The sequence below is a fragment of the Marmota monax genome, unplaced genomic scaffold (assembly GCF_021218885.2).
Source record: "Marmota monax isolate L192 unplaced genomic scaffold, Marmota_monax_Labrador192_F-V1.1 WCK01_AAM20220418_F8-fsc00186, whole genome shotgun sequence".
Taxonomy (NCBI): domain Eukaryota; kingdom Metazoa; phylum Chordata; class Mammalia; order Rodentia; family Sciuridae; genus Marmota; species Marmota monax.
Window position 1 is genome coordinate 1,627,130 of NW_026694725.1, and position 24,443 is coordinate 1,651,572.

General features: G+C 48.6%; 1 protein-coding gene across 4 annotated transcripts; it reads left to right on the plus strand.

Moving 5' to 3' along the window:
* Positions 1-7,853: 7,853 nt before the first annotated feature.
* On the plus strand, positions 7,854-24,434 carry Plekhg6 (pleckstrin homology and RhoGEF domain containing G6). 4 transcript variants are annotated; one of them, XM_046424160.2, is made up of 18 exons: positions 7,854-8,011; positions 8,410-8,585; positions 9,318-9,525; positions 10,725-10,880; positions 11,301-11,384; positions 11,875-12,039; positions 12,450-12,545; positions 12,808-12,858; positions 13,218-13,367; positions 14,361-14,471; positions 14,621-14,770; positions 14,991-15,128; positions 15,423-15,542; positions 15,900-16,032; positions 16,145-16,260; positions 22,379-22,524; positions 23,232-23,921; positions 24,119-24,434. In XM_046424160.2, the coding sequence occupies exons 3-18, from the start codon at positions 9,388-9,390 to the stop codon at positions 24,126-24,128; spliced, it is 2,454 nt and encodes an 817-aa protein (XP_046280116.1). In that variant the 5' UTR covers positions 7,854-8,011; positions 8,410-8,585; positions 9,318-9,387; the 3' UTR covers positions 24,129-24,434. The 4 variants fall into 4 exon arrangements, with proteins under 4 accessions (XP_046280116.1, XP_046280119.1, XP_046280117.1 ...); XM_046424163.2 differs by lacking the exon at positions 11,301-11,384; XM_046424161.2 differs by lacking the exon at positions 8,410-8,585.
* The last annotated feature ends 9 nt before the right edge of the window (positions 24,435-24,443 follow it).

Below are 24,443 nucleotides of genomic sequence, written 5' to 3' on the forward strand. Positions count from 1 at the left end.
TAGATTATAATGAAAATGCCTAGCATACAGAATAAGGATATAATTTTAAAGGCTACAAGACAGAAAAATCAGATTATCTATAAGGGACCAATTGGGATCTCAGCAGATTTTTCAACCCAGACTCTCAAAGCCAGGAGATCCTGGAAAAACATATACCAAGCTCTAAAAGATAATGGATGCCAACCAAGAATCTTATGTCCAGCAAAACTAAGCTTCAAATTTGATGATGAAATAAAAACCTTCCATGACAAACAAAAGCTAAAAGAATTTACAGCAAGAAAGCATGCACTACAAAAACATTCTTGGCAAAATATTCCATGAGGAGGAAATAAAAAACAACAATGAAAATCTGCAAGGGGAAGAACTACAATAAAGGAAAAGCCAACCAAAGGAGAAACCGAGTCAAGCTAAATACCAAAAATAAACAAAAATGACTGGTAATACAATTCATGTCTCTTCAACCCTTTTGGATAAATTTTTACACATAAAAATTTTAACTACAATATCATCTAATTATTCAGGTTTTTGTTTATTTTGTATTTTTTGTTGTTGTTGTTCATTTATCTTCACAAAATCACACAAATATTTTCTTTAAAAGTTTTAGCATTTGGGGCTGGGATTGTGGCTCAGAGGTAGCATGCTCGCCTAGCACTCGTGAGACACTGAGTTCAATCCTCAGCACCACATAAAAATAAAATAAAGATATGTTTCCATCTATAACTAAAAAATAAATATTTTTTAAAAAAGTTTTAGCATCTTATACATTATATTTTATATATAATTAATCTAGTATGTGTATATACATTGCCTGTGATATGAAATGAGGTATATTTTACTCTCTTAAAAATCCATTATTCAAGATTCAAGGATGAAAAAGATCAATCAGAATAAAAATTGTTTAATAAGGTATTTATAAAGGTAAAAGCAAGGTTGAGGGAAACTAACAAATTTTGTGAAGCACCTTTCCTTCCATAAACTTGGAGAGGTAGGAGGTGAAATAAGAGAGAGCCATTATGAGAAACTTGTAGGAAAAGGTGACCTTACTGAAGTTACTCCCACCAAAAACATGTAGAAACCAACTCACAGTCTAATAGAGTCTTATAGGAAGGAATAAAACACCTTGTCTACTTTTGGATATTCTAAGTTCATCTTTTGGTGTCCCTTTCTGATGGAACTCAACAAGAAACCACTTAACAAGGAGACTTATCATGCAGCCTACAACATATGTCTCACCAAAAGGTGAAAGATGGAGAAAGGAGCCAATATGGCAGCCATTGGTTACATGAGGCTACTGAGTATTTGAAATGTGTCTAGTCTGAATTGAGATGTGCTATATGTTAAAAGACATTAGATTCCAAAGAATTACTAGGACAAAGAAAATGAACATAAAATATCTTACTAATTACTAACAATTATTTTCTTTGCAAATTATGTTGGTAACCCATTGGGGTAAATGAAAATATATTAAAATTAATCTCTCTATTTGTTTAAAAGAAGAAGTAAAGGAGAACTAGGTAACATTCTGTATCTTCACTGTAGTACTGTATATCCATATTTATATGTTGTCATTTTTTATATTTGTGTTATCAAAATTCATATAACTATAAAACTAAATAGGACAAATTGTACCATATATAAATTATCTCTCAACAAACAAAAAGAAATCTAGTTCATGAAGTGTTGGGCACATACTAACCACCTGATAAATAATGGCTACTATTATGATTCATTAAAATAACCAGCATCAAGCTGTTTCATAGTGGGGTAGGGAGGGGGAGCCTGGGAGAAATAGACAAACTCTAGATAGGACAAAGGGGTGGGAAGGGAAGGGAGAGGGCATGGGGTTAGAAATGGTGGTGGAATGTGATGGATATCATTATCCAAAGTGCACGTAGGAAGACACGAATGGTGTGAATATACTTTGTATACAACCAGAGATAAGAAAAATTGTGTTCTATATGTGTAATATGAATTATAATACATTCCATTGTCATATATAACAAATCAGAATTTTTTTTAAAGAGAGAGAGACAATTTTTCTAATATTTATTTTTTAGTTTTCGGCAGACATAACATCTTTGTTTGTATGTGGTGCTGAGGGTTACCCGGGCCACACGCATGCCAGGTGAGCGCGCTACTGCTTGAGCCATATCCCCAGTCCCAAATCAGAATTTTTTAAAAAGGCCCTGGGTTCACTCCCCAACACCACACACCCACACACACACACACACACAAACACACGTGAATGACTATAGAAGAAAGGAGATGGAGCTATGGAGGAGAAAGATCAGCAAGAGGGCTCTGAAGGAAACAGAAGAGAGAGTGGGAGAGATTGGCATAAATGCTTTGAGAAGCCATATTCTGGGGAGAGGGAGAGATGTGCAAAGACGCTTATTAGGAAATGCTGCTGTGAGGTGAGCTGCAGGACCCAGGCTCCAGGTCAACAGCTTTTTGGTTTTTTGGTTTTTTGCCTGCACCCCTCCCTATCCCCCATACTAGGGATTGAACCTAGGGATGCTCTATCACTGAGCTCCATCCCCAGTTGTTTTTATTTTTTTATTTTGAACAGGGTCTTATAAATGGCCAACATCAGCTTCAAATTCGTGATCCTCGTACCTCCATCTTCCAAATACCTGGGACGATAGCTGCATGCCACCCTGCTTGGCTAGCAGCTTTTAGTAAAGACCAGCATTGCTTGTCAAAACTGGGAGTTATATTTCTATTTCTTTGAATGCTGAGATGACCTTTAGGGCTAAAGCAAGGCAATCAGCTTTATTTAGTTCCTTGCCATATGGCAGGCTTACATACCAGAACCTTTTAATTTTCCACGTATAATAACTAAGATTGCCTGTTCAGGAGTAAGGCAAATACAAGTTCAAATCCTGGCTTTTTCTCTTTGCTAACTTTGTGATCTTGAACATGTTATATAAGCTCTGAGCTTGTTTTCTCATCTGGTATGAGGATAATACCTATTTTTGTGAGGATTAAATGAAATAAAACATGCAAAGCATTTAATTATGCCTCAAATATGTTAACCACTTCATTTAAACGTTTGCTGTTATTATTATAATGATCCTAAAATGTAGGTATCATTATCTTCTTTTACATGTAAAAATGGAGACTTAGACAAGTCAAGTTTACCTGCCCCAAAAGACAGTATGAAGGGCTTCCTGGGTTGGGGATGTGATTCAATGGTAGAACACTTGCCTTAGCATGGGTTCCATTCCCAGCACTGCAAAAAAGAAAAATAAAGAATAAAAAATAAACAAAAAGAAGAAAAAAAAATTAAAGGTATTCCCCAAAGCATGAGGAAATTAAGCTTCAACTGGAAGCATCTGGGTCAGAGATGAGAGAGAACTTCCTGAAACTCAGGATTGTCAAATTAAATTCGAAATAATGGGTGGGACAAGGTGTGTCACAATGAGATGGCTCAGCATAGTCAGCCACACTGGCAAATGGGCCTCAAAATATATGTGCCACAAGCCAGGGCTGGCTGTGACCCTGGACTAAGCCATAAGGGCCACAGAGCTTGCAGAAACTGACCATGGTTGAGAGGCAAGGGCTCTCCTAGCTTTGAAAACCTTTGCAAAGATTGACACCGAGCCTTAAACTGCCCAATCACATGTGTTTTTGAGGTACCCTTGGATTATAGAAACCTGAGGAGACCCAGTTCAGTTCAGAGCTGAAGGAGGAAATCAAATGAGCACTCGAAGGAAGGGGGCCTAGAGGGAGTGACCACACTCACCCATCAGGGCCATGTGAGTAAAGGCACAGACTCTGGGAGAAGCCAGCCTCCTTGGAAGACGTTGGGCAGAGGCATGGACCCTCTACTAAGAACATTAGTCAGCGTTCCTGCTGGGGAGGCTACATAGGCCTCCTCCAATCAGAAAAGGCCAGGGCTCAGGGCCTTGTCCACTCTCATAACTCAAAACTAAAAGAAATCTAATTGCATTTCCAGGGACACCATTAAGGAGGACTGTAGCTCCCAGGTGCAATGGGACAAAGACAGAAAGCCTTGACTTTCTGAGTCACCTCCAGAGACCTGGAAATGTGTTTGACATTCGTGAAGGCCTGAACTGTCTGGAATGAGAAAGAGGTGGGGAGCATTCCACAGGTCAGGGACTAGGTGTCATCACCTAAGCTTCACCTACTAAGGATCTGCTGGGGATCCCGAGGTACGCAGGCCCCACAGGTCTGGATCAGAGTCCACAAAGTTAAAAGCAGGAAAGCATGTGGTCAGAGCACAGACCTAGACATCAGACACACAACTCCAATCTGCATTGTGCCCTTGAGACTCCCTGGCTCTTCCGCTCACCACAGCACCACTGACAAAGACCCCATGCTCTCACTGTGCCCCAGCCCCAACTCAATGCAAGGAAAGCCTCTGTTACATTAACATCTTTACCCAAGGCAAAGGAGCCCTCTCTCCCCAAAGAAGGACATGGCCAAGCCACCTTAGTGGCCCTTCCTATGAGCAGCCATCATCCACAGACTTCTGCTTAGCCCAGTATTCCAGGAAATCACTACTCACCCATCAGTATTGGCCTGCAAGGTAAAATTTATAAGGTTTGTCCTAAGGGGTCAGGAGACTTCAGAAGAAGCATAAATGAATTGCTAAAGTGATAGTAATGTGCCAGGAATGCCAAACTGAAGTTATGGAAATTTTTCAATATTAAAAAGAAAGAAAGGAGTGCTTGGCTCCTTTTAATATGCTCTAGCCCATCTGTCTTTTCTCATGCTGTTCTCTCCTCCGAAAATGCCTTTCCTGCCTTCTCTGCCCAGCAGACTCCTACTCCTCTCTACAGTTTCAGGACAAAAGTATACCTCCTCCAGGAAGCCTTCCCTGCTTCCTCCAAAGTGTCTTTATAGCTCCTGGTTCATTCCTCCTATGTCTACCTTATAAATCAATATCCTGTTCACCCATATATTTTCCCATGAGTCTGCAATCCTCTACAGGTCTGGAACTGTCTCTTACTCATCTCTAGATTCCTAGTAACTTATATAGGTCAACAGGTAGAAGGAAGGGAGAGAAGAAGGAAAGGAGAGCCCCTGTTCTGGTCTAAGGCACTGGCAGCTAGTGGCCTGGCCTCTTGGTATGTATTTGCCTCATGTGACCTGGTGCCTCCAGCTCAAGTCTGCAGTTGATCAGGGAGGACACCTCCTATGTTGAGTGCCTTCTAGTACCTCATTAACTCAGATGGCCCCTGCCTCTGCCCCAAGAGGTGTGGGCTGGGCAGAGCTCAAGGCTCAAGTGAGCTTCCTGACAGTGAACCCCCCTGAAAACTCCATTCCCATGCCAATCCCAGAAAATTATCCTCAGGCTGCTATTGGACAAAAGCATTTGATCCTCAGAGCTCCAACCCTGGACAGATAGATACTTTCTCATCAGCTTTGGGGGTCAGTCTAGGCACCTGGTAGGGAATAGCTGCCTTAGAGGAGAAACTGAGACATGAAGAAGGGTATGGTTCAAGCTAGAGATGTGAGGAAAGTCTAAGGCAACCAGGGAGAAAAAACAGGTGCCCACGTAGTCTGCTTTGCTCCCAGGACCAGCCCTCCTCTGCACAAGCCAAGCATCCAACCTCCTGACTCTCAGTTGAATAGGGCTCATTCAGCTTCCTGAGCCAGCTTCCTTTCTCAGCCCATCATAGAAGTTTTTTCTCCACAGCACAGAAAAGGCTATGAAAAATGGAGGTTGTGAGAGGGACAGACAAGGCCAGAATAGGAAGGGTGGAACATCAGGCCCTGCCTTCCAGCCCACACACCTGTGCCTGCCACACCTTGGCTTCTAGACTCCAGCTTTCCCTGGGAACTTCTCCTCCCAGGGAGGCTGAAGATAGGTCCTGGGGCACTGTTGGGTGGAGACTGGACTTCAGCCTTGAGGGAAGGGAAAGGGTTAACTCTTCCTAGGTGCACTGGGCCAGCCTCGCCAGCTCACCCCAGAGCACTGTAAGCCCAGGCTTGCCTCTGGTGTCCTCTCAATTTCAATTTCCCTCTTGCTCCTCCTTCTACCTCCTTTTGGGAGAGTGGGAAGAGAGGCTAGGAGCCCTTGGCACTGGCCGTCTCTGGGGTGTCATTTAATACTGCCAGTAATCACCACCTTTTAGTCCATTAGCTCTCTCTCCCTCATGGGTATTCTTGTCATCCCTGTCTCTCTTGCTCTTATTGTTGAGCTCTCACAAAACATACACAGTGAGTGGGGAGAGAAAGGGGCTAGGAACCAGTAAAAACTGATTGCTTGCCACTGCAGTTCCTGTCCCACCAAGTTCTTCCTCTAAAACTGGTCCTGCTGATTAACTGGCAGGTGGGAGGCAGAATTCAGGGATCTAGAAGTACAGAGGTACAAAGCCATCACAACATTAAACTCAAAAAAAGGACACTGGGAACCAAGCATGGTGGCACCCTCCTGTAATCCCAGCTACTCAGGAAGCTGAGGCAAAGGGTCACAAGCTGGAGGCCAGCCTCTGGAGGCAAGACCCTGTCTCAAACAAACTAAAAAGGGCTGGGGGTATAGCTCAGTGGTAGAGTGTGCCTGGGTTCAATTCTCAGTACCACAAAAAGAAAGAAATAAGGCAAGTAAGGAAAGGGGAAAGGACACTGGAGGGCAAATCTGAGGCTGGGGACAGAAAACATAAAATTAGAAACTCTTCAGTGATAAATTCTTCCCCCAGACTAAATGGAGCCACCAGTCAGTGAAGACTAGAACATTCTGATTATTGATGTGCTTAATATGCTAGATGTGAAAAGAGGGTGGAGACCCTTTCCCCTGGTAACTCAGAGAGATTCCATTTCTGAGAGTGTTTCATGAACTTCAGGATATCTTACAAACAGAAGTGATTGGGTGTTATCATTGTATAGCTCACTGACAGGAGGGAGATCACAGGGCAGCACCTCAGACCTGCCCAGTCCCCACTACAGGACTTTCAGCTTCATGACTATAAGATTATAATGACCACACATCCACAGGACAACTCTGATTTCAAACATCTAGTGCTTCTGACAGATTAAGTGCCATGACAAGGGGATATGAAACAGTGGTCCTTTCACATAAGTCCAGCCAGGGCGGTTTCTCCTGCAGTGTCTATTGTAGCAGCTGCAGTAGTTGCTGGGTGGCCCTTGGGAAGCCCAAAGTGGGTTCATGAGGCCCAGTGAGGAAGGAGGGTATCCCCATGTCCCCCTCTTCTTTCCACCCCAGTCTTAGATAACACTTAGAAGTGTTGGGTCAGGTCTCAGCCTGGCACCTGACCCTATGTCTGTAACAAAGGCAAAGTTCAGAGACACTCTTCCACCTGAGTGCCTGGACAGGCCAGCGGGGCCTACAAAGAGATAAGGGCCACACTTTGGACTCAGAGAACAGCGAGGGCGCCTAGGGTCCCTAGGCCCCCATGCCTGTCCTGTAGGCAGGCCACTTCCCCTGTTCTGGTTAATAGTCTTGGAGGAGTGGGAGAGCCACCCACGCAATGCGCCCAAAAAGGGAGGTGGGCACCTGCCACAAGTCACTCGGTCATTACTCTTGTCGCCTTCTACCAGCGGCGCCCAGCCTCTTATTTATCTCTCATTACTCTGGCGCCTCGCGGGGTCTGGCTGGGAAGAGATGGCGCACGGGTGGCGAGCGGTTCCAGCCCTCCCGCCTGGATCAGGTGGGTGGTTAGTTTAGATGCGAAGGAATAAGGGAAAGGAACGCACTGAGAAGTAAGCTCCCTCCGCCCAGGAGGTGATGGCTGTGTTGGGAGCGGGGACTCCTCTGTCGCTCGGGGCCGCGGGTGCGTCCTCGCTGCGCCTCAGGTGCAGTGCCAGCGGTGAGGGGGCGGGGTTATCCCGCATCCCCGCCCCTTTCCCTCCACCTTCCCCTCCCCGACCGGCCCAGAGCTGTCCCGGTCCCGCGGGCCGCTGGGTCCCAGTCCCAGGCTGGGCAACGGGGCTGCCATCTCCAGAGCTGCTGACAGCGACCCGGAGCCCCGCGGGCGGGGGCCGACAGAGAGGGCAGTGGTCGCTGGGACACCTGAGCGCACAGGTGAGCTGCGGGAGCGCGGGCGGACGGAGAGGGGTGGGCGGGGCAAGCAGGGGACAGGGGGCCTGGGAACTGGGGTGCAGGGAGGAGGCCTAGCTTCCTGAGAGGGGAAGGAAAGGAAGCCCGGGCCAAAGCTGAAAAAAGGACCCTAGGTAAGGAGGAAGAAATGAGAGGGAGACAGCTCTTAAGAGGAGGTTAATGAGAGGGGGCAGGAGAGACAAAGAGCCTTTTTCTCTTCTGCTCATAAATCAGAAAAAGTAAGAGAAGAGAACTGAGAAGGGGCCTCAGGCCCACCTGGTGGGGGCCAGCACGTATTTGCACAGCGTTAGAGCCCCCCCCCCCCTTTAAGAGGCCTCTCTTCTTCAAATTCTGCCAACTCAGAGGGTGGGTCTTCTATTCAGGTTGAGGAAGGAGGAATGGAGCCCCACCTGGCTCCCAGCTCTATGGTGGTGTCCCCAAAAGGTTGGGGACCAAAGGTAGTCCGAGACCAGAGCTCTTCTCCTGGGGCCAATCTCTAAGGCCTGCTGCCTGATAGCTGCCTCACCTCGCCTCCCTGTCTGTGGCCTGGAGAGTCCAGGTAAGGAAGGGGCAAATGTTCCAGTAAAGGGCCAGATACTAAATATTTAGTCTTTGCAGCCTATACAGTCCAGCCTGTCACAGCTAACAGGAAAGCTATTATAGACAGTACATGAGTAAAGGTGGCTATTTTCCAATAAAACTGTATTTATGGACACTGAATTTGAATATCATATAATTTTCATTTTTGCCAAAATGGTATTTTTCTTTTGACTTTTTCAACTATGTAAAAATGTAACATTCTTAGCTCACAGACTGCACTAAAATGATGGCAGGCTGAACAGTCTCTGGCCACCCCCAGCCCACCTTACCCATGGCCTCCCTGCAACTGCTACCAGGCTATTTATGGGGAAGGGGACATGTATCTAAGCCTAAGGGTAATCCTTCCACCTGGGGGCATCCAGAACACAGGGACTTGTCTGTGGCCCTTGCTCCCAGCTGCTCTTTGAACCACAGCATCCTTTGAGGCCAATGTGAGAGCTTGTACCTAAATGTGCATACATATGAGGGAGAATGTTTATCTCCAAAGGGCTTTCTACCCAGCATGTGCCTGGCCTATCCTATCCCCACCATGAGGCAGCCATCACCCTCCTCACACCCACCTGCCAATAAGTGATCAAGCCTTGATCCTGTCCCTTGTACTCCATCTTCTTGCCCTTCTCCTTGGTCTCCAAGCTGATGCTACCCTCTGATATAACCTGGCCTTTTCATTCCTTTCTCTTCTCTCTTATAGCCTGAAGGGACCCCCCCTTCTCCTGGACAATGGAGCTATGACCCTTTGGAGGTGACCCAGAAGAGAAGGGATGCAGGGCTTTAGTCCTCGAGATGAGAGTCCCCTCCAGGGCCTCGTGGCCTCCCGCATTGAGACTTATGGGGGCCGGCGTCAGGCCTCTACCCAAAGCCCTGCTGGCGGTCTCTATTCTCGAGGAAGCCCTGTACTGGTGAGTCTAGGCTGTGCCCTGAGGGTGACCTGGGTGGGGCAGGAGGGAGGACACCCAGGCTTTGAAGTCACTGTCCCCTTACAGTTCATAGGCTGCTCTATTCTTGTCCTTCACCCTCCTCTTCTTCCCCAGGCTGCGGGGGAGAGGAGGGCAGTACCTGGGCTCAGTTCCCAGTACTTCACACCCCAGTCCTAGAGAAAGGCAGAAAGCCAGGAGAAGCCAGGCTCACAGAGGAGGTGCTGTAAGACAGGTCTGAGGCTTAGAGTTGTGGGAATGGTACCTCCCAGTCTCCTGCCTCCACTTGGGAGGAGTCAGAAGGCTCCCTGTGAGTCAGGACTGAGGAAGAGCAAAGGTTCAGGGTGTCCCTGCTCTCCCAAAGGGGGAGGGTGTGGAGACCTACCCTGGCTCCACCCCTGGCTCCACCTGCCTGGCCCACCTCCAAGCCTGGTCCAGGAAGCAGGTGAGGAAGCCGGAGCTCCTGCTGTCCCTCAGCTCAAGGCTTCCCGTCCACCTTGAGAACTGTTCTTCTTCTGACTGGGGATATCCTCTGCCTCTCTGGAGGACGATTTGGCCCTTGGAGATGGGGATTCTCCCAGGCTGAGGGCAGGAAGGGACATTAGGAAGTATGTGGGGTAAAATTCAGGCCACAGGCAGATCAAGGAATGTGACCAGGCCTGCCCTGGGAGGAGACTTGTGGCTATGGTCTCAACCTCTTACACAGAAAGAGCCACTCCCAGCAGGATAGGACATGGGCTACATGCCCCCAGGGAGGAGGCCCACATGTGTGAGCTATCATCCTCACGTGTGAAGGAGGCTGGCCACAAACAAGGGAGGTCATGAGGAACTCAGAATGCGGCATGCACTATGTTGTCCCTGAGGAGAACATGCATATAAACAGGCAGACACAGGGGCACACACTCCAAAGCCCAGGCATATGCATGTGCCTCTGTGCCTACTCTGGAAGAGGCCCCCTGCTTCTGCCCTGAGGCCCACTCAAGGAGTCAGGTTGACATGTCCGTGCCCAACACAGCTTGGTCTCCCTAGTGACTCAGTGCAGCAGCAGCCCACACCAAACTGGTTTGAGGGGAGCGATGAGCCAACCCAACTTGTAGAGATGGGGGATGATGCCTAGAGCCAAACCCCACCCCTGCCTCTCTGGTACTTCCGGCACCCCCAGAATTCCCCTGCTCCTCCCCCAGGATCCCAGCCGCCGACGCTTCCCGCACTATGTCCCCTTCGTCAAGGGTTCTGGCCCTTCCCGAGGCCTGTCTCCCTTGATGTTGCGAGAACAAGAGCTCGAGAAGAAGCATGGAGGTCATTTGGGACCTGGCCCACCTCACTCCCCGAAACTCAAGGTAAGGGGTCCCTTTGCTCCCATCCCATGCTTATAGCCCCAACTGCAAAGACCTCCACAGATAATCAGGCTCAGCTAGCCCCTGGTGCTGACAGCACTGGCCTAGGGGGCTTCTGCCTGACACCCCCTCCAAAAAATCAGACACTGGCATGGTACAGTGGCACATACCTGTAATCCCAGCAACTCAAATGCTGAGGCAGGAGGTTCTGCAAGTTTAAGTCTAACCTGGGCAACTTAGCAAGACTGTCTCAAAATAAAAAAAATTAAAAAGAAGAAGAAGAAATCAGACACAGCTCTATCCAGAGACTATTTCTGGAATATTTTTCTACTTGGCCCATGCATTAGACCAAGTGACTTTGACTCAAGACATTTTGATATAACTTAAAGTATAAACTATTAATATTCAAATTTCTGTTTGCAGAATTTACCAGGTCTTACAGTATCCCTCACCCCAGCTGTGAGCCTCACCCCTCTCCTCCCAAGCCACACTGCAGATAAAGTGAAGGTCAGCAATATCTGTTGCCTACATTATTTGGTACCAAAAACAATTATAAAATTTAAGTCATGTTTTTTCATAAAAATGTCCATTTTATGAGCAAATGTCAAAATGTTAGCTGAGACTACTGATTCCTTAAGCCATATTCTGGTCTCCACTTGAAGGCTCCTCCGAAGAGTATAATCCTGCCCCTGTACCCCTGTTCTGAATCAGGAGACTCCTAGAAGGTATCTTTCTGGTTAGAGTGCCCTGATCAGACCTCCCAGTCCAGGGATCTTTCTGCAAACCAAGGCACCTCTCCAGTTACTTTCCAGTAACACCCATTCCCCATTCCAATCAGGGTGATCCCTGTCCCTCCAGGCCTCTGTGTTCCCACTCATACTCAGAGCTGCTTGCCACCTCCCATGGCGGACACACACATGTACTCATTGCCCTCCCAGAGCCAAGCAGGCTGGGTGCTGAGAATGAAGCTAATTGTTCCCCTTCTCGGCTCTCCTAGGAAGTTACCAAGGCCCATGAGCTAGAGTTGAGGCTCCACACATTCAGCATGTTCGGGATGCCCCGCTTGCCCCCTGAGGACCGACAATATTGGGAGATAGGAGAGGGTGGTGACAGTGGTGTGACCATCGAGAAGTCCTGGAGAGAGCTGGTGCCTGGGCACAAGGTAAGTTTGAGATAATGTCTGTCCCTATAGTATGACAAACAGAAAGAAAGACACCCTCCAACATACACATATGCACACATCTCACTTCTTCCCTAGAGGAGGGAATAGGGATGACCTTCAAGCCTTGGGATAGAGGGCCAGGAGGGAAAAGCATTTAAAGACAACTTGTCATTCGAAGCCCTCTGCCACTTACTAGTGAGACTTTGGTCAGGACAGAGGACCTCTCGGAGCCTCTGTAGCATCATATGTAAAATGGGGATAATGCCACTTTACATACTGGAGGACTGGTTTAGAATTAAAAGGTCATGTATAGATTGCTCAGAACCTGTGAAGTGGATCCAGTAGCACTTCATAAATGGCACCTGCTGTTCTTATCATTCCCTAACTGAACCAGCACTGTCCTCACCCAGGAGATGAGTCGGGAGCAGTGCCACCAGCAGGAAGCTCTGTGGGAGCTCCTCACTACTGAGCTGATCTACGTGAGAAAACTCAAGATCATGACCGATGTGAGTCCCTCAGCCCCAGCCACAGTCCCATCTCCACCCGTCTACCCATCTCCCTTGCATTATCCCCATCCTCTCAAATCAGAAGGGACAGGTCACTGGAGGGGCAGGATTCCAAGAGATCCTTCTGACTGTAGACCCACGTAGGATGAGGGGAAGAAAGGTCAAAGTTAGTGGGGGTGGAGGTGACCCTGAAGGACTAGGCTGGGGCTTAGAGAGGAGGGAGACGAGGTGCTGAGATCCTTGTCCCTCTTCCTGCATCCAGCTCCTAGCTGCTGGTCTGCTGAACTTGCAGCGTGTGGGACTGCTGATGGAGGTGAGTGGGAACTGGTGGGTGAGGGCGGGGATGGGCTCATGGAACACATTAGGCTGCCCAGTCCAAATCCCCACTGCCTCATTTTCTGGGACACCCCTGCCCTCCACACTCCCTGTTTTCTCTAGACCTACAGCAGGCCACAGGTCCCCCAATTTGTCAGGCCTTAAACGCACTGAGGCTGAAGTGCCACGGATTAAAAAAGACAGCTGGAGCCCCTTAAATCTTCTAGGCTCACAGTCTGGGGCACCCCTCCCTCACTCCCCATTACCCAAGGTCGGGGGCCTCATCTGACCCTGCCAGTGCTGCCTGAGAGTGACCCGCCAAAAGCCTGTTTCTGAGAGTTCTGCTCCTTCCTCCAGGTGTCAGCTAAGACCCTGTTTGGAAATGTCCCTGGCCTGATTCGAGCCCATCGGAGGTTTTGGGAAGAGGTGCTAGAACCCTTCCTGGAGGAAACTCGGGCCTCAGGCCAGCCTCTGGATCCCATCAGGCTACAAAATGGCTTTCTGACGGTAAGGCCCGATGAAGCCTAGAGAGGGTAGGACTGGGAGAGCCCAGAGGGTGCTGCCCATAGGATTCAAATCTCTCTGTGATCCGAGGGGCCCACGGGGCACAGTCCTTATCCCCAGATATCATTCCCTGCTGAACTCCATCCCACAAGTTATCTACAGGCCATTATGAAACGGAAATGCAGCTTTCTCAGGGAAGAGTTACACCTACATGCTTGTCAACTATAAAATCTTAGTTCTCAGACAGAGATCCATCAACAAATCATTGGATACAAGAATGGAGCCTAAGTGCTGGGCACAATGGTGCACATCTGTAATCCTATCAACTCGGGGGGCTGAGACAGGAGGATTGTAAACTTGAGGCCAGCATCTGGGGGACACAGAACTTAGTGAAATCTTGTCTCAAAATCAAAACTAAAAAGTGTTGGGGATGTAGCTCAGTGGTAAAGAGCCTTTGGGTTCAATTCCCTATACCAAAAAAAAAAGAAAGTAAAAATGTGTGTGGGGACTGGGGACTGGGGGGTTCTTTCTTCTATTGTGCTACCCAATTGAAATAAATGTAGGCCCTGCAGGAGAATGTTGCCAGGGGTTACAGTGGTAGGGTGGTGGTTTCCTGAGCACTTTGGACACCCCCTTCCATAGGAACAAGACTTCTGGGCAACCTGCAGTTCACAGAAATAGGAGCTACAGTGTCCTGAAACAGTCTAGCTGAATTATTGATGGTGGGAGAATAAGTCCAGAGGAGCAGGGCACAGCAGGCCCTGTGGACAGGAGCTCTAAAGTGTGGTCCATTTTTCTGGACTTCAGCTCCTGCTTGGAATGCAGAGAGAAGGGCCTGGCCATGAGAGCAAATCTGGAGGTGGAGACTGGCAGGAACTTCACGAAGGGGCTACATGAGGCTCTCCTAGCACCCTGCTCCCTTGTTCTGCAGACAGAGTCTGTATTTATGACCTTCTTCCACCTGCCTGCTCCCTGACCCTACATCTGTCCTTCCAGTTTGGCCAGTGGTTCCAGCCCTATGTCCAGTACTGCCTGAGAGTGAAGCAGATCATGGCTTATGCTCGGGAGCAGCAAGACAGTAACCTTCTCTTCCACACCTTCGTGCAGGTGGGAGAGGTGGTGCCTGTAGCGGGAGGGGTGCGATTAGACAGCCCAGTCATCCCCAGTCTCCAGCTGGGTCCAAGGCTGAGTTAGTCGCAAGGGTGGATGGGAGATTTCTTGCAAACTCCTGAGCCCCCACTCACCTCCCCTGGCAGTGGTGTGAGAAGCACAAGCGCTCAGGGAGGCAGATGCTGGGCGACTTACTTATCAAGCCCCACCAGCGCATCACCAAGTACCCACTGCTGCTGCAGGCTGTGCTCAAAAGGAGCCCTGAGGCCCAAGCCCGAGAGGCCCTGGATGCTATGGTAGGTGTTCAGGTGGATTCAGGAACCACAGGTTTGGGGACGGGTAGGTGGGAACTGATTTCCATGCACTCTTGAGGGTCTTGTTCCTCGTGTGACACCCACTCATTCGGCTGTGTTGGAATGCTGTGGTTGTCATTGGATGGGTGGGCTGTGCAGAATACAGGACTGAGCTGAGCTGAGCTGAGCTACACCTCCTTCTGCACCCCCACTCCCAACTGAGATTGCAGCTGTGGAGTCGTTCCTTCGACATATCAATGGTCAAGTCCGCCAAGGCGAAGAGCAGGAGAGTTTGGTGGCTGCAGCTCAGCGCATTGGGAACTACGAGGTATTAGAGGCATCCAGCGAGGAAGTGGAAAAGGTAAGGTCCCAGGGAAAATGGATGAAGGGGAAGCCAGGCAAGGAAGGGACAGAGGTCAGAACACCCTGCACTTGGGTGCCACCAAGGGTGTGCCCATCATTCCTTCCCAGTGGTGAGGGTCCAAGGGGCAGAGTTCAAAAGAATAAAACAGAGACTCTGGGGTGCTTGCTCCGGCTCCAAGTGGGGAAGGATAGAGAGAGAGGGTGCTGGTGGAGGAACAAGAAGCCACTCTTGGTTGGGATGTAGAGACATGCCTGCCCGGTGCCCTGATACCCTCCCCTTTGTGTCCCTCAGAACTTGCGTCCATTCTGCACTCTGGACCTTATGTCCCCCATGCTGGGGGTTGGCCCTGAGCACACCAGGCAGCTGCTGCTGGAGGGACCTGTGAGAGTGAAGGAGGGACGAGAAGGGAAGGTGAGGGAGCTGTGGGCCAAGAGTAAAGAGATGGGAGATGAACTAAAGGGAAGGAAGTCAGGGTGGGAGGCAGAAAAGCTGGAAATGGGGAGATTGGTGTGTGTGTGTGTGTGTGTACGCACGTGCACACTGGGGAGAAAACACGGTTCTGGCTAAGCTCTGGTTGTTTGTTTGCCCTTGAACCAGCCCTTCTCCCTGCCTATAAAATGAGAAATGGGGCCAAACTGATGCTCTTCCAGCTCTGGCATTCTACTGTCTACACTAGTTCCTGTGCACACACGCCCGAGCCCAGATCCCTGACCAGACCTTGCCCATGCTCCAGTTGACCTGTCTCTTTCCCCTATGCCCCCACTGCAGCTGGATGTGTACCTGTTCCTCTTCTCTGATGTGCTCCTGGTGACCAAGCCCCAACGTAAGGTGGACAAAGCCAAGGTCATCCGACCCCCTCTTATGCTGGAGAAGCTTGTTTGCCGACCATTGCGAGATCCCAGTATGTCTCTTCTGCTGGAAAAATTTTCCTTCCCCCTTCTTCTTGGAGAGGTAGGGAAGGCTTGGCATATAGGTCAAATAAAACCCTTAAAGCAGACCTTCTCCTCCACCAGACAGCTTCCTGGTGATCCACCTTACTGAATTCCAGTGTGTCTCAAGTGCCCTCGTTGTACATTGTCCCAGTTCCACAGATCGTGCAAGGTGGCTGGAAAAGACCCAGCAAGCCCAGGTAGGTGAAAGCCAGTCATGGGAGGCTCCAGATGTCTTTGGAGCCCAGGAATGGGGCCACAGAGGGAAGGAAGAGAGAGCCTCAGCTGGATGTGGGTTCACCCCTAGCCACTCAGGTGCCCTCAGAGGGGGACAGAGCATTGACCATTCTTAAGAAAGATTGAGACAAGCTACCAGGACAGCCACTGAGAAAGCCCAGGACATAGCAGGGTGGCTTGCATGCCCTGAAACAATTAGCTTATTTGGTGGGGGGGGTACCAAGGATTGGACCCAGTGACACTTAGCCACTGAGCCACATCCTCATCCCCTTTTTTATATTTTATTTAGAGACAGGGTCTCACTGAGTTGCTTAGGGCCTTGCTAAGTAGTGCTGAGGCTGGCTTTGAACTCACAGCCTCCTGAGCTGATGAGATTACAGGTTTGTGCTACTGTGCTGGGCACCAATTAACTTTTTTTTTTTTTTTGCAACAATTAACTTAAACTTCTTCTCCTATTCCCACCCTTATGGAGCACTTGCTAGGTACAGGCACCACGCTAAGTGCAGGAAATTTTTAAAAATAAATAAAACACCATTCCTGCCCTCAAGAAGTCTGAACTTCAGCCCAGTTAGAGTAATTAGTGGACAAATGATAGACCATGTACACAGGAGAGGGCAGGTCTGCTGGAAAAGGGAGAGGGGAGGCTGAGAAGCCATGACAGAAATGACAGACCATTTGGGAAAGACTTGGAAGATGTTAGGGGAACAAGGATGAGAAGGAAGGACATTCCAAATGGAGAAGCAAAAGGATAGAAATAAAAGTCATGCATGTCAGGAGAACCACTGGCCTGGTAGCTTAGCATTGCAAGTACAAAGTTCTAAAGTACAAAGGGAGACTCATTAGTAGAGAGGCTAGGAGGAAGGTGCCACCAGATCATGCCCATCTCTGCACATCATGCTAAGAACTTGAACTTTGCCCTATAGAAAACATGGGATCAGTCAATGTGTGAAGCAGGGTAGTGACATGGACAGATGTATGTGATAAAAGCAGGAGTTTGGATAAAGGGAGACTCAATAAAGTTACATTAGTTACCACAAATTTGGTGGCTTAAAACAGAAACTGGGATGGGGGTTTTGCTCACTTGCCTAGCATGCTCAGGGCCCTGGGTTCCATTCCTATCACCATAAAAAAAAAAAAAGGATTAGCAAAGTGGCACACGCCTGTATTCCAGTTTCTTGGGGTGTGGAAACAGGAGGATCACAAGTTCAAGGCTAGTCTGGGCAATTTGTAAAACCCTGACTCAAAATTTAAAAAAAAAAAAAAGAAGAAGAAGAAGAAGGCTGAGGATGAAGTTCAGTGGTAGAGCCTTTGCCTAGCATGCATGAGGCCCTGGGTTTAATCCTCATTACCACAAATAAATAAATAAAAACAGAAACTGCTTTTCTCACAGTTCTGGGGGATAGAAGTAGGAAATCAAGTTGTTGGCAGGACAGAGCTTTCCGACCAGACTCTAGGGGACAATCTGTGCCTCTTCCAATTTCTGGTGGGTTCCATGTGGTTCTTGGCTCCAGTTTCTGCCTCGGTCTGTACATGACCTTCTTCTCTGTGTGTATATATATATATATCCAAATCCCCATTCCTTTCTTTTATTAAGACGCCAAGCATTAGATTTAGAATCCATCTGAAATCTGAGATTTTCTCTTAAAATTCTTAAAATGGCACATCTGCAAAGACTTTTTTTCTAGAAAAAGTCACATTTATAGGTTCTGGGGATTCAGTCTTATTTTGGGGGATGGGGGCTGCTTGCCAGCCCACCACAGGAACAGAATGGGCAAAGAGAGTTGAAACTTTGAGTTGGACTTTTTTGTTTAGTTGGTTGGCTAGTTTTTTGTGTTTTGTTTTCTTTTGTTTTGTTTTGTGATGCTGTGGATAGAACCCAGGGCCTCCTGAATGCTAGGAAGGGCTGTACGGCTGAGCTACCTCCACAGCCCTGGAGTTGAATTTTTAAGGTTGGGCAAGACCCTGAACAGAAGAATCAGAAGACCCTGGGCAAGATCCTGAGCAATGGGGCTGAATTTGCTTTTGGAACAGTGACCACATGTGTCTAAGTCTAGAGCACAGGTTTTATGTGAGCAAATGGTAAGAGTTACTCCAGGACTCAAGTACAAAGATAATGATGGCCTTCTGAAGCTTCTGTTTGAAGGACTGCTTTGGCAAGGGGAACCCTGATGAGTGGAACCATTAGAAAGAGAAGCCTATTTGTCTAGTTGTTATACTTCCTAGAAGGAGTGGGATGGGTAGTAATATTCTGTTTATTTATTTAGTGGTGTTGAAAATTGAACCCAGGGCTTCAAAAATGCTAGTCAAATGCTGACTACAACCCCAGTCCTGGGTGCCACTATTTACTTTGAAATTGAGGCAATGGGAGATAGTCAAATGGGAGTATTTTAGGGGCTTTTGGAAATATGGAAACATGGGCCTAGAATTCAGGTGAGAAATTAGGGTGAAACACTTTGTCTCCTCCAGATCCATGGGGCTGCAACTTTCTTGAATACCTGAATGACATAGGGACAAGCCCCAGGAGGTTAAAGGTAGGGGACTGGAGCAGTGGAAGTATATGGCTTTTGGAGCAAGGGTAGTCTCCCATCTGCCCTGGCCCCTGCTCCCATAATCCCCTTTCTGCATGGCAGGATCTCTCTATACCACTTCTTACCAGTCCTAAACACAGGTTCCAGGCATTGGACTGATTGGCAACTGACCCCATTCTAGTAGTTAATGAAGCTTTCCCAAAGGCTAAGGGATACCATTCTAGGGGAGATATGGGAGAAACTGGAAGCAAGCATCCCCAGAACAGCAGGCAGAGGTGACCATTACTGGCAGGGAGACTTTTTTCTTTGCCACCCTTCTCTTCAGAACTTTCTTCTCTTCATTTGCTTTCCAGTCTTATGACAACCCCTCCCGCTCCTTCTTCCTCTAGGATCCCTAGTGACCACTAAAAATTGCTGTTATTCATATACAAAACTATCTAGCCCCTGGCAGTCACACTCCAAGTTGAGAGACAGATTATTTCTGACCTATGACCAAACTGTATACTGAGGCTCCCCACCTCCCTTAAGGAACCAAAGAAACAAGCAACATTATACTTAGTTTTGCTGCTGTTCTTTCATATCAAATTCTTTTTTTTCTCAATTAACATCAATCTTTTAAGGTATTAGAGATTGAATCCAGGGAGTGCTCCTCCACTGGACTACATCCACAGCCCTTTTTGTTTTATTTTGAGACAGGTTCTCCCTAAATTGCTGAGGCTGGTCTCAAACTTGCACTTCTCCTGCCTCAGCCTCCTGAGTAGCTGGGATTACAGATGACATTACCAAGCCCAGCTAACATAAGTTTCAAAATGGAAGAAGGTAGTAGAACATCTACTGGTCCCCTTCATCAAGCAACCCCAGGGATCTGTCTTTTCACTTTCCGCCTTACAGAAATATTGAGGTTTCTTCCTAGATGAAGGCCCTAGTGGGCCTAGTAGAAGAGGCTTATGCTTTTAGAGAAAACGAGCTTGTCAACTGGGGAGAGACTGAATCTGAATAGATGCCCATATTTAGCTGTTGGGAAGAGGAAAAGGAACCAATAAAGGGAACAGAAAGCGCTGTCAAAGATGAAAGCAGGAAATAAAAGCAGGGCAGACTGAAGAAGGCAGCTGAGGGGAAGAGTCGGGTCCAAAGAGAATCCAGAGCCTGCAGAAGCCACTGGTAGCTGCCTGTGTTCTTAGGTAAGTTAGCCCGCCTGGCCTTCATCTGGAGAACCACAGTGATAATGGAAACTATCACACGGGGTAGATGGAAAATTGTCTAAAGGGCCTGGCACAAGACCCTGCACTTCATGGGCACTTCATGAATGTCTGTCATTGTCCTCTTTTTTTTTTTAATTTTTTTTTTAATATTTAATTATTTATTTATTTGGTGGACACAACATCTTTGTTTGTATGTGGTGCTGAGGATCGAACCCGGGCTGCACGCATACCAGGCGAGCGCTCTACCGCTTGAGCCACATCCCCAGCCCATGTCATTGTCCTCTTTAGAAGAAAGGGGTGAGCAGTGGTGCCAGGGCTGGGGAAACACATTCACATCTGTCACTTAGGAAGTCAGCAAGGACCTTCTGGTGACCCATTTAGGCCAGTGTCAGGGAGCTCCAGGAAGGGAACGGTGAATCTGGAGCCACTCTGAAACTTCAGGGAGGGGAAGCATTGCCTCTCCAGGCCTCGCCATGGACAAAGAAAGATGAATCTGCTGGGGGGCTCTTCCTTCCTTTTCCCAGCTGTGTGAGGATGTCACCTTCCAGCTCGACTACCAGTTTTCTCTTCCTTTCCTACACTGCCCTTCCATCCTCTCCTCTTACCCAAACTGAGAAAATCCTCCCAGGGCTTCTGGAGAGGTTTTGAGGTAGCTGGTAGTCCTGGGCCTGACACTCAAGGTTTCCCCCGCCTTCCCACTGCTTCCTAGGAAGGGCAAGAGGCAAGGGTAGTGGAGATGCTTGCATTTGATGTTCCTTACAGAACCCCCCTCACCTTTCCCATTCTTTCCTTCCACACTGCATCCCTATCCTGGGCATTCCAAACACAAACTTGAACGTGGGGCAAAAGGGCATTGCATCTCATCAGGAGAAGCAGGCTGCCACAGCCCTTCCACTCTCCTTTTTCTCATTCCTTCTCTCAACCCACACTGAGTTGGGAAATGAGGCCGGGAGAAGAGGGAGTAGTCACAGGACTTGGCCTTGGTATGTTAGTTTCCTGCCCCCAAACACCATCCTCTGTTCTGGCTGAGTGACTAGAGAGCCAGGGAAAGAATTAGAGATATCAGCCTGATGTCACTTTCCTATCCCTGTTCATCATTTCTCCAACATGCCTCTTGTCCTGACCCAGCTGCCCCCAGTATTTCTGGAGAAGCTTTGGAAAAGCCCAGAAGTTGCTGGCTCCTATAACTCAAGCTGAAACTAAAAACATGGAACAACTAATAAGGAATCAGAGAATCTTAATGGAGCATCGTGGAGGGGGTGTGAAGCTGTGGGAGTGGGGGTTAGTACTTAAAGTCCCTGTTGTGCTTGGAGGAGGTGGGGCGTGGGGCTCCGGCTGCAGCATTTCCTTACCAGCTCTGAGGAAGTGCTTCAGAGTTTTAACAACATGCAAGTAAGTACTGATCTTAGTGCAGCCCACAGTAGCCACCTCTACCCACCTCTTGCTAAGTCTCCACCTATAACCTCTCCCCAGGTTCTGTTGTCTCCTCCCCAAGCTAGCATCTTTGAGTACCTCTTGACCTTTCAAGGCTGCCCTTGAAAATCTATGCAGTTACTGAACTTGAACTTAAAGAGAGTGGCCCTGGCCAGCTCTGCTCCTCTGTACCTATGCAACCTTGAGCAAGTCACTGCAACTGTCTTGCACCCTGCAGAGTGGTGGTGTGTAAGCAAATGACAACTTGCATGTGGAGGTACTTTGTAAATCACTTCTCAGATGTTACTATTTTATTCTAATGCAGCTGTATAAAAACAAGGAAGACAGGCAGACCATATAATGTATCCTCTTCTCATCCTTCCAAAGACAGTCTTGCTTTCCCCTCTCTAAAGGGCAGCAGAGTTTGCAGCCTAGGACAAATCCTGCTCCTACCCACCCTCTGCCTTTTGCACCTTCCAGCTTCAGGGCAGAGGTCCAAGTGGTGGGAGAAGGATGCTCCCAAAGAGCAACTTGAAGGCTGATAACATTCAGAGCACTTATGTCACCAATACCCCAATCAGCCTGAAGGAGGGTGCACATCTGAGAGTCTACCAAAGGGTCATGAGAAGCAGGGAGTATACAGGTGGAAAAGGCCATTCTGTTCCTCCCACTCTTCCCAAGCACCAGCTCTAGAGTTTGGTGCCACCGAACCCAGTCACCACCCTGCTTTCTTACTCAAAAACTATCCCTCAACAGTTACTTAACCTTCCAGACTCCGTTTCTCACTATTAAGGTAGGGGTAAACATATTTGCCTCAGAGGGGTCTTGTGAGGGTTAAACTAGATAATGTATGGAAAGCACTTACACAGTGCCCAGCATACAGCAAGTGCTCAGTAAATTAGAATTCTTAATAATGAAGTCCTCCCCACCCCCACCAGGCTGCCCTGCAGAAACTGAAGGCAGAGGAGTACGTCCAACAGAAGAGGGATCTCCTGGCCCTCTACCGGGACCAAGGCAGGGAGTCCCCCAGCACCAGGCCCTCCACGCCTTCCCCAGAGGGCTCTCAAAGCAGTGCTGAGGGGAGGTAAGACCTACAAGCACCAACAAAGAAGGGGATCACTGGCAAAGAAGGGAAGAGGAGAAATCCAAAAGGTTGAGAAGTGATAGTACGACCTTAGGGAACTACATGAATAGAGGAACACAGGCTACAAGCTGGAGTAGAGTAGGTTGGTGCCAGCCGTATGAAGGAATGCATGGGACAGGCTGTAAAGGTCAGCCAGCCTAGGGTGAGCCTACAATGGGCACGGAGTAAAGAAAACAGAAATATGACACATGAACTCCCTGCAAGGAGCAGGCTTCAGAATGAGCAGATGGGTATGGGTATGCAGAATATCAGAACTGTAGGGTTGCGGCAAGTCCAATCCCCAGAGTGTAAGACGTTCATCCAGGACAACACAGCTGCTTAGCAACATGCTTATGGAGAAAAGAAGAACCCATCATCGGGGCATAATTGAGTAACCCCCAGCTCTAGATCCACTCTGACCACCTGTTTATACAAGGTCCTAGACCAGGTTCTATGGATAAAATGGCTTAGAGGCAGCGCAAACTATTTTAGAGTGCACGGTGTAGCTGGTGAGATGAGAAAAACAATCCGAGCCATGTAAGGGAAATAAGGAGATAAGTTCGGAGAAGGAGCCATTTCTGGATGGAGTAATCCAGAGAGACATCTAGGCATGAACTTGACCCTAAGTATCTAAGTATCTGAGTCTGACCATTTGTTATTTATTGTAGGACTCCTGAGTTCACCGTCATCATCCCCCACCTTGTGGTGACTGAAGATACAGATGAAGATGCTCCCTCTGTACCAGATGATACCTCAGACTCTGGCTATGGCACTTTGATGTCAAGCTCCCCCAAGGCATCCCACTCTCGGCTAAGCCGTCTGCGCCCCAGGGCTCTTAAGCGGGACCCTCGGCTGACCTTCTCCACCCTGGATCTTCGAAATGTTCCTTTGCGCCCCCAGCCAGCTGATCCCCAAGCGCCCCAACGCCGAAGTGCCCCTGAACTGCCAGAAGGGATCCAAAGAGGGGGCAGTCTTCCGAGGGTAGACCCACCTACCTGGTCAGAGGAGGAAGATGGATCCTCAGCAGGAAGGAACGTGGTGGAAGAAACCCTGCACAGAGCCCAACTTCGGGGGCAGCTCCCTTCCTCCCAGAACCACACTGACTCTGCTGGAGAGAGCCCCTGGGAGTCCTCAGAGGAAGATGAGGGGCTTCTCTTCCTAGGCCCTGGCTACAGCCCCTGCTCCCGCCCACTCCGGGCTGAGGACATGCTCAGGGAGATCCGAGAGGAATTGGCCAGCCAAAGGATTGAGGGAGCCCCAGAGCCTAGGGACAGCAGACCTCGGAAGCTGACTCGGGCCCAGCTGCAGAGGATGCGTGGGCATCACATCATAAAGCTGGACACCCCCCTGTCCACTTCGTAAGTGCTAAAGGGAAGCTGGCATGGGAGGGAAGAAGGGCAGTATGGAGTTGGGGGAGGCAGGGTGGCAGGATAGAAAGAGGGCAGTGCAGAGCAGAGACCAAGGCAGGGAAGGACCCCAGCCTCCTCCTTCACCTCATGCCTGACCCTCACTTTCCCATTGCCATTGACCTAACATCTACCTCCTTCCTTTTCAGAGAGGTATGAGAAATGTCGAGGCCCTTTGACCTTTCTCCCAGAAGAACTATCTCCCTAAGAGTGCTGGTCACCACCCCCCATCCTGGACTCTACCTCAAGGACCACACTGCCTCTTGCTCTTTGGACTTTGAGGGTCAAGAACTGTAAATTTATGTATCATAGACACCCATGAGCCCCACATAAAAGTTGTACACAAAAATGACTGCTTGGTCTGTGCTAGATCAGTAGGAGAAGAACAAGAACTTGGGAAGGGGAATCACAATAAGCCCAGCCTTCTCCTCTGTCAGCTAGCATGATGGCAGTGGACTGCTGGCCCTAGTCAGG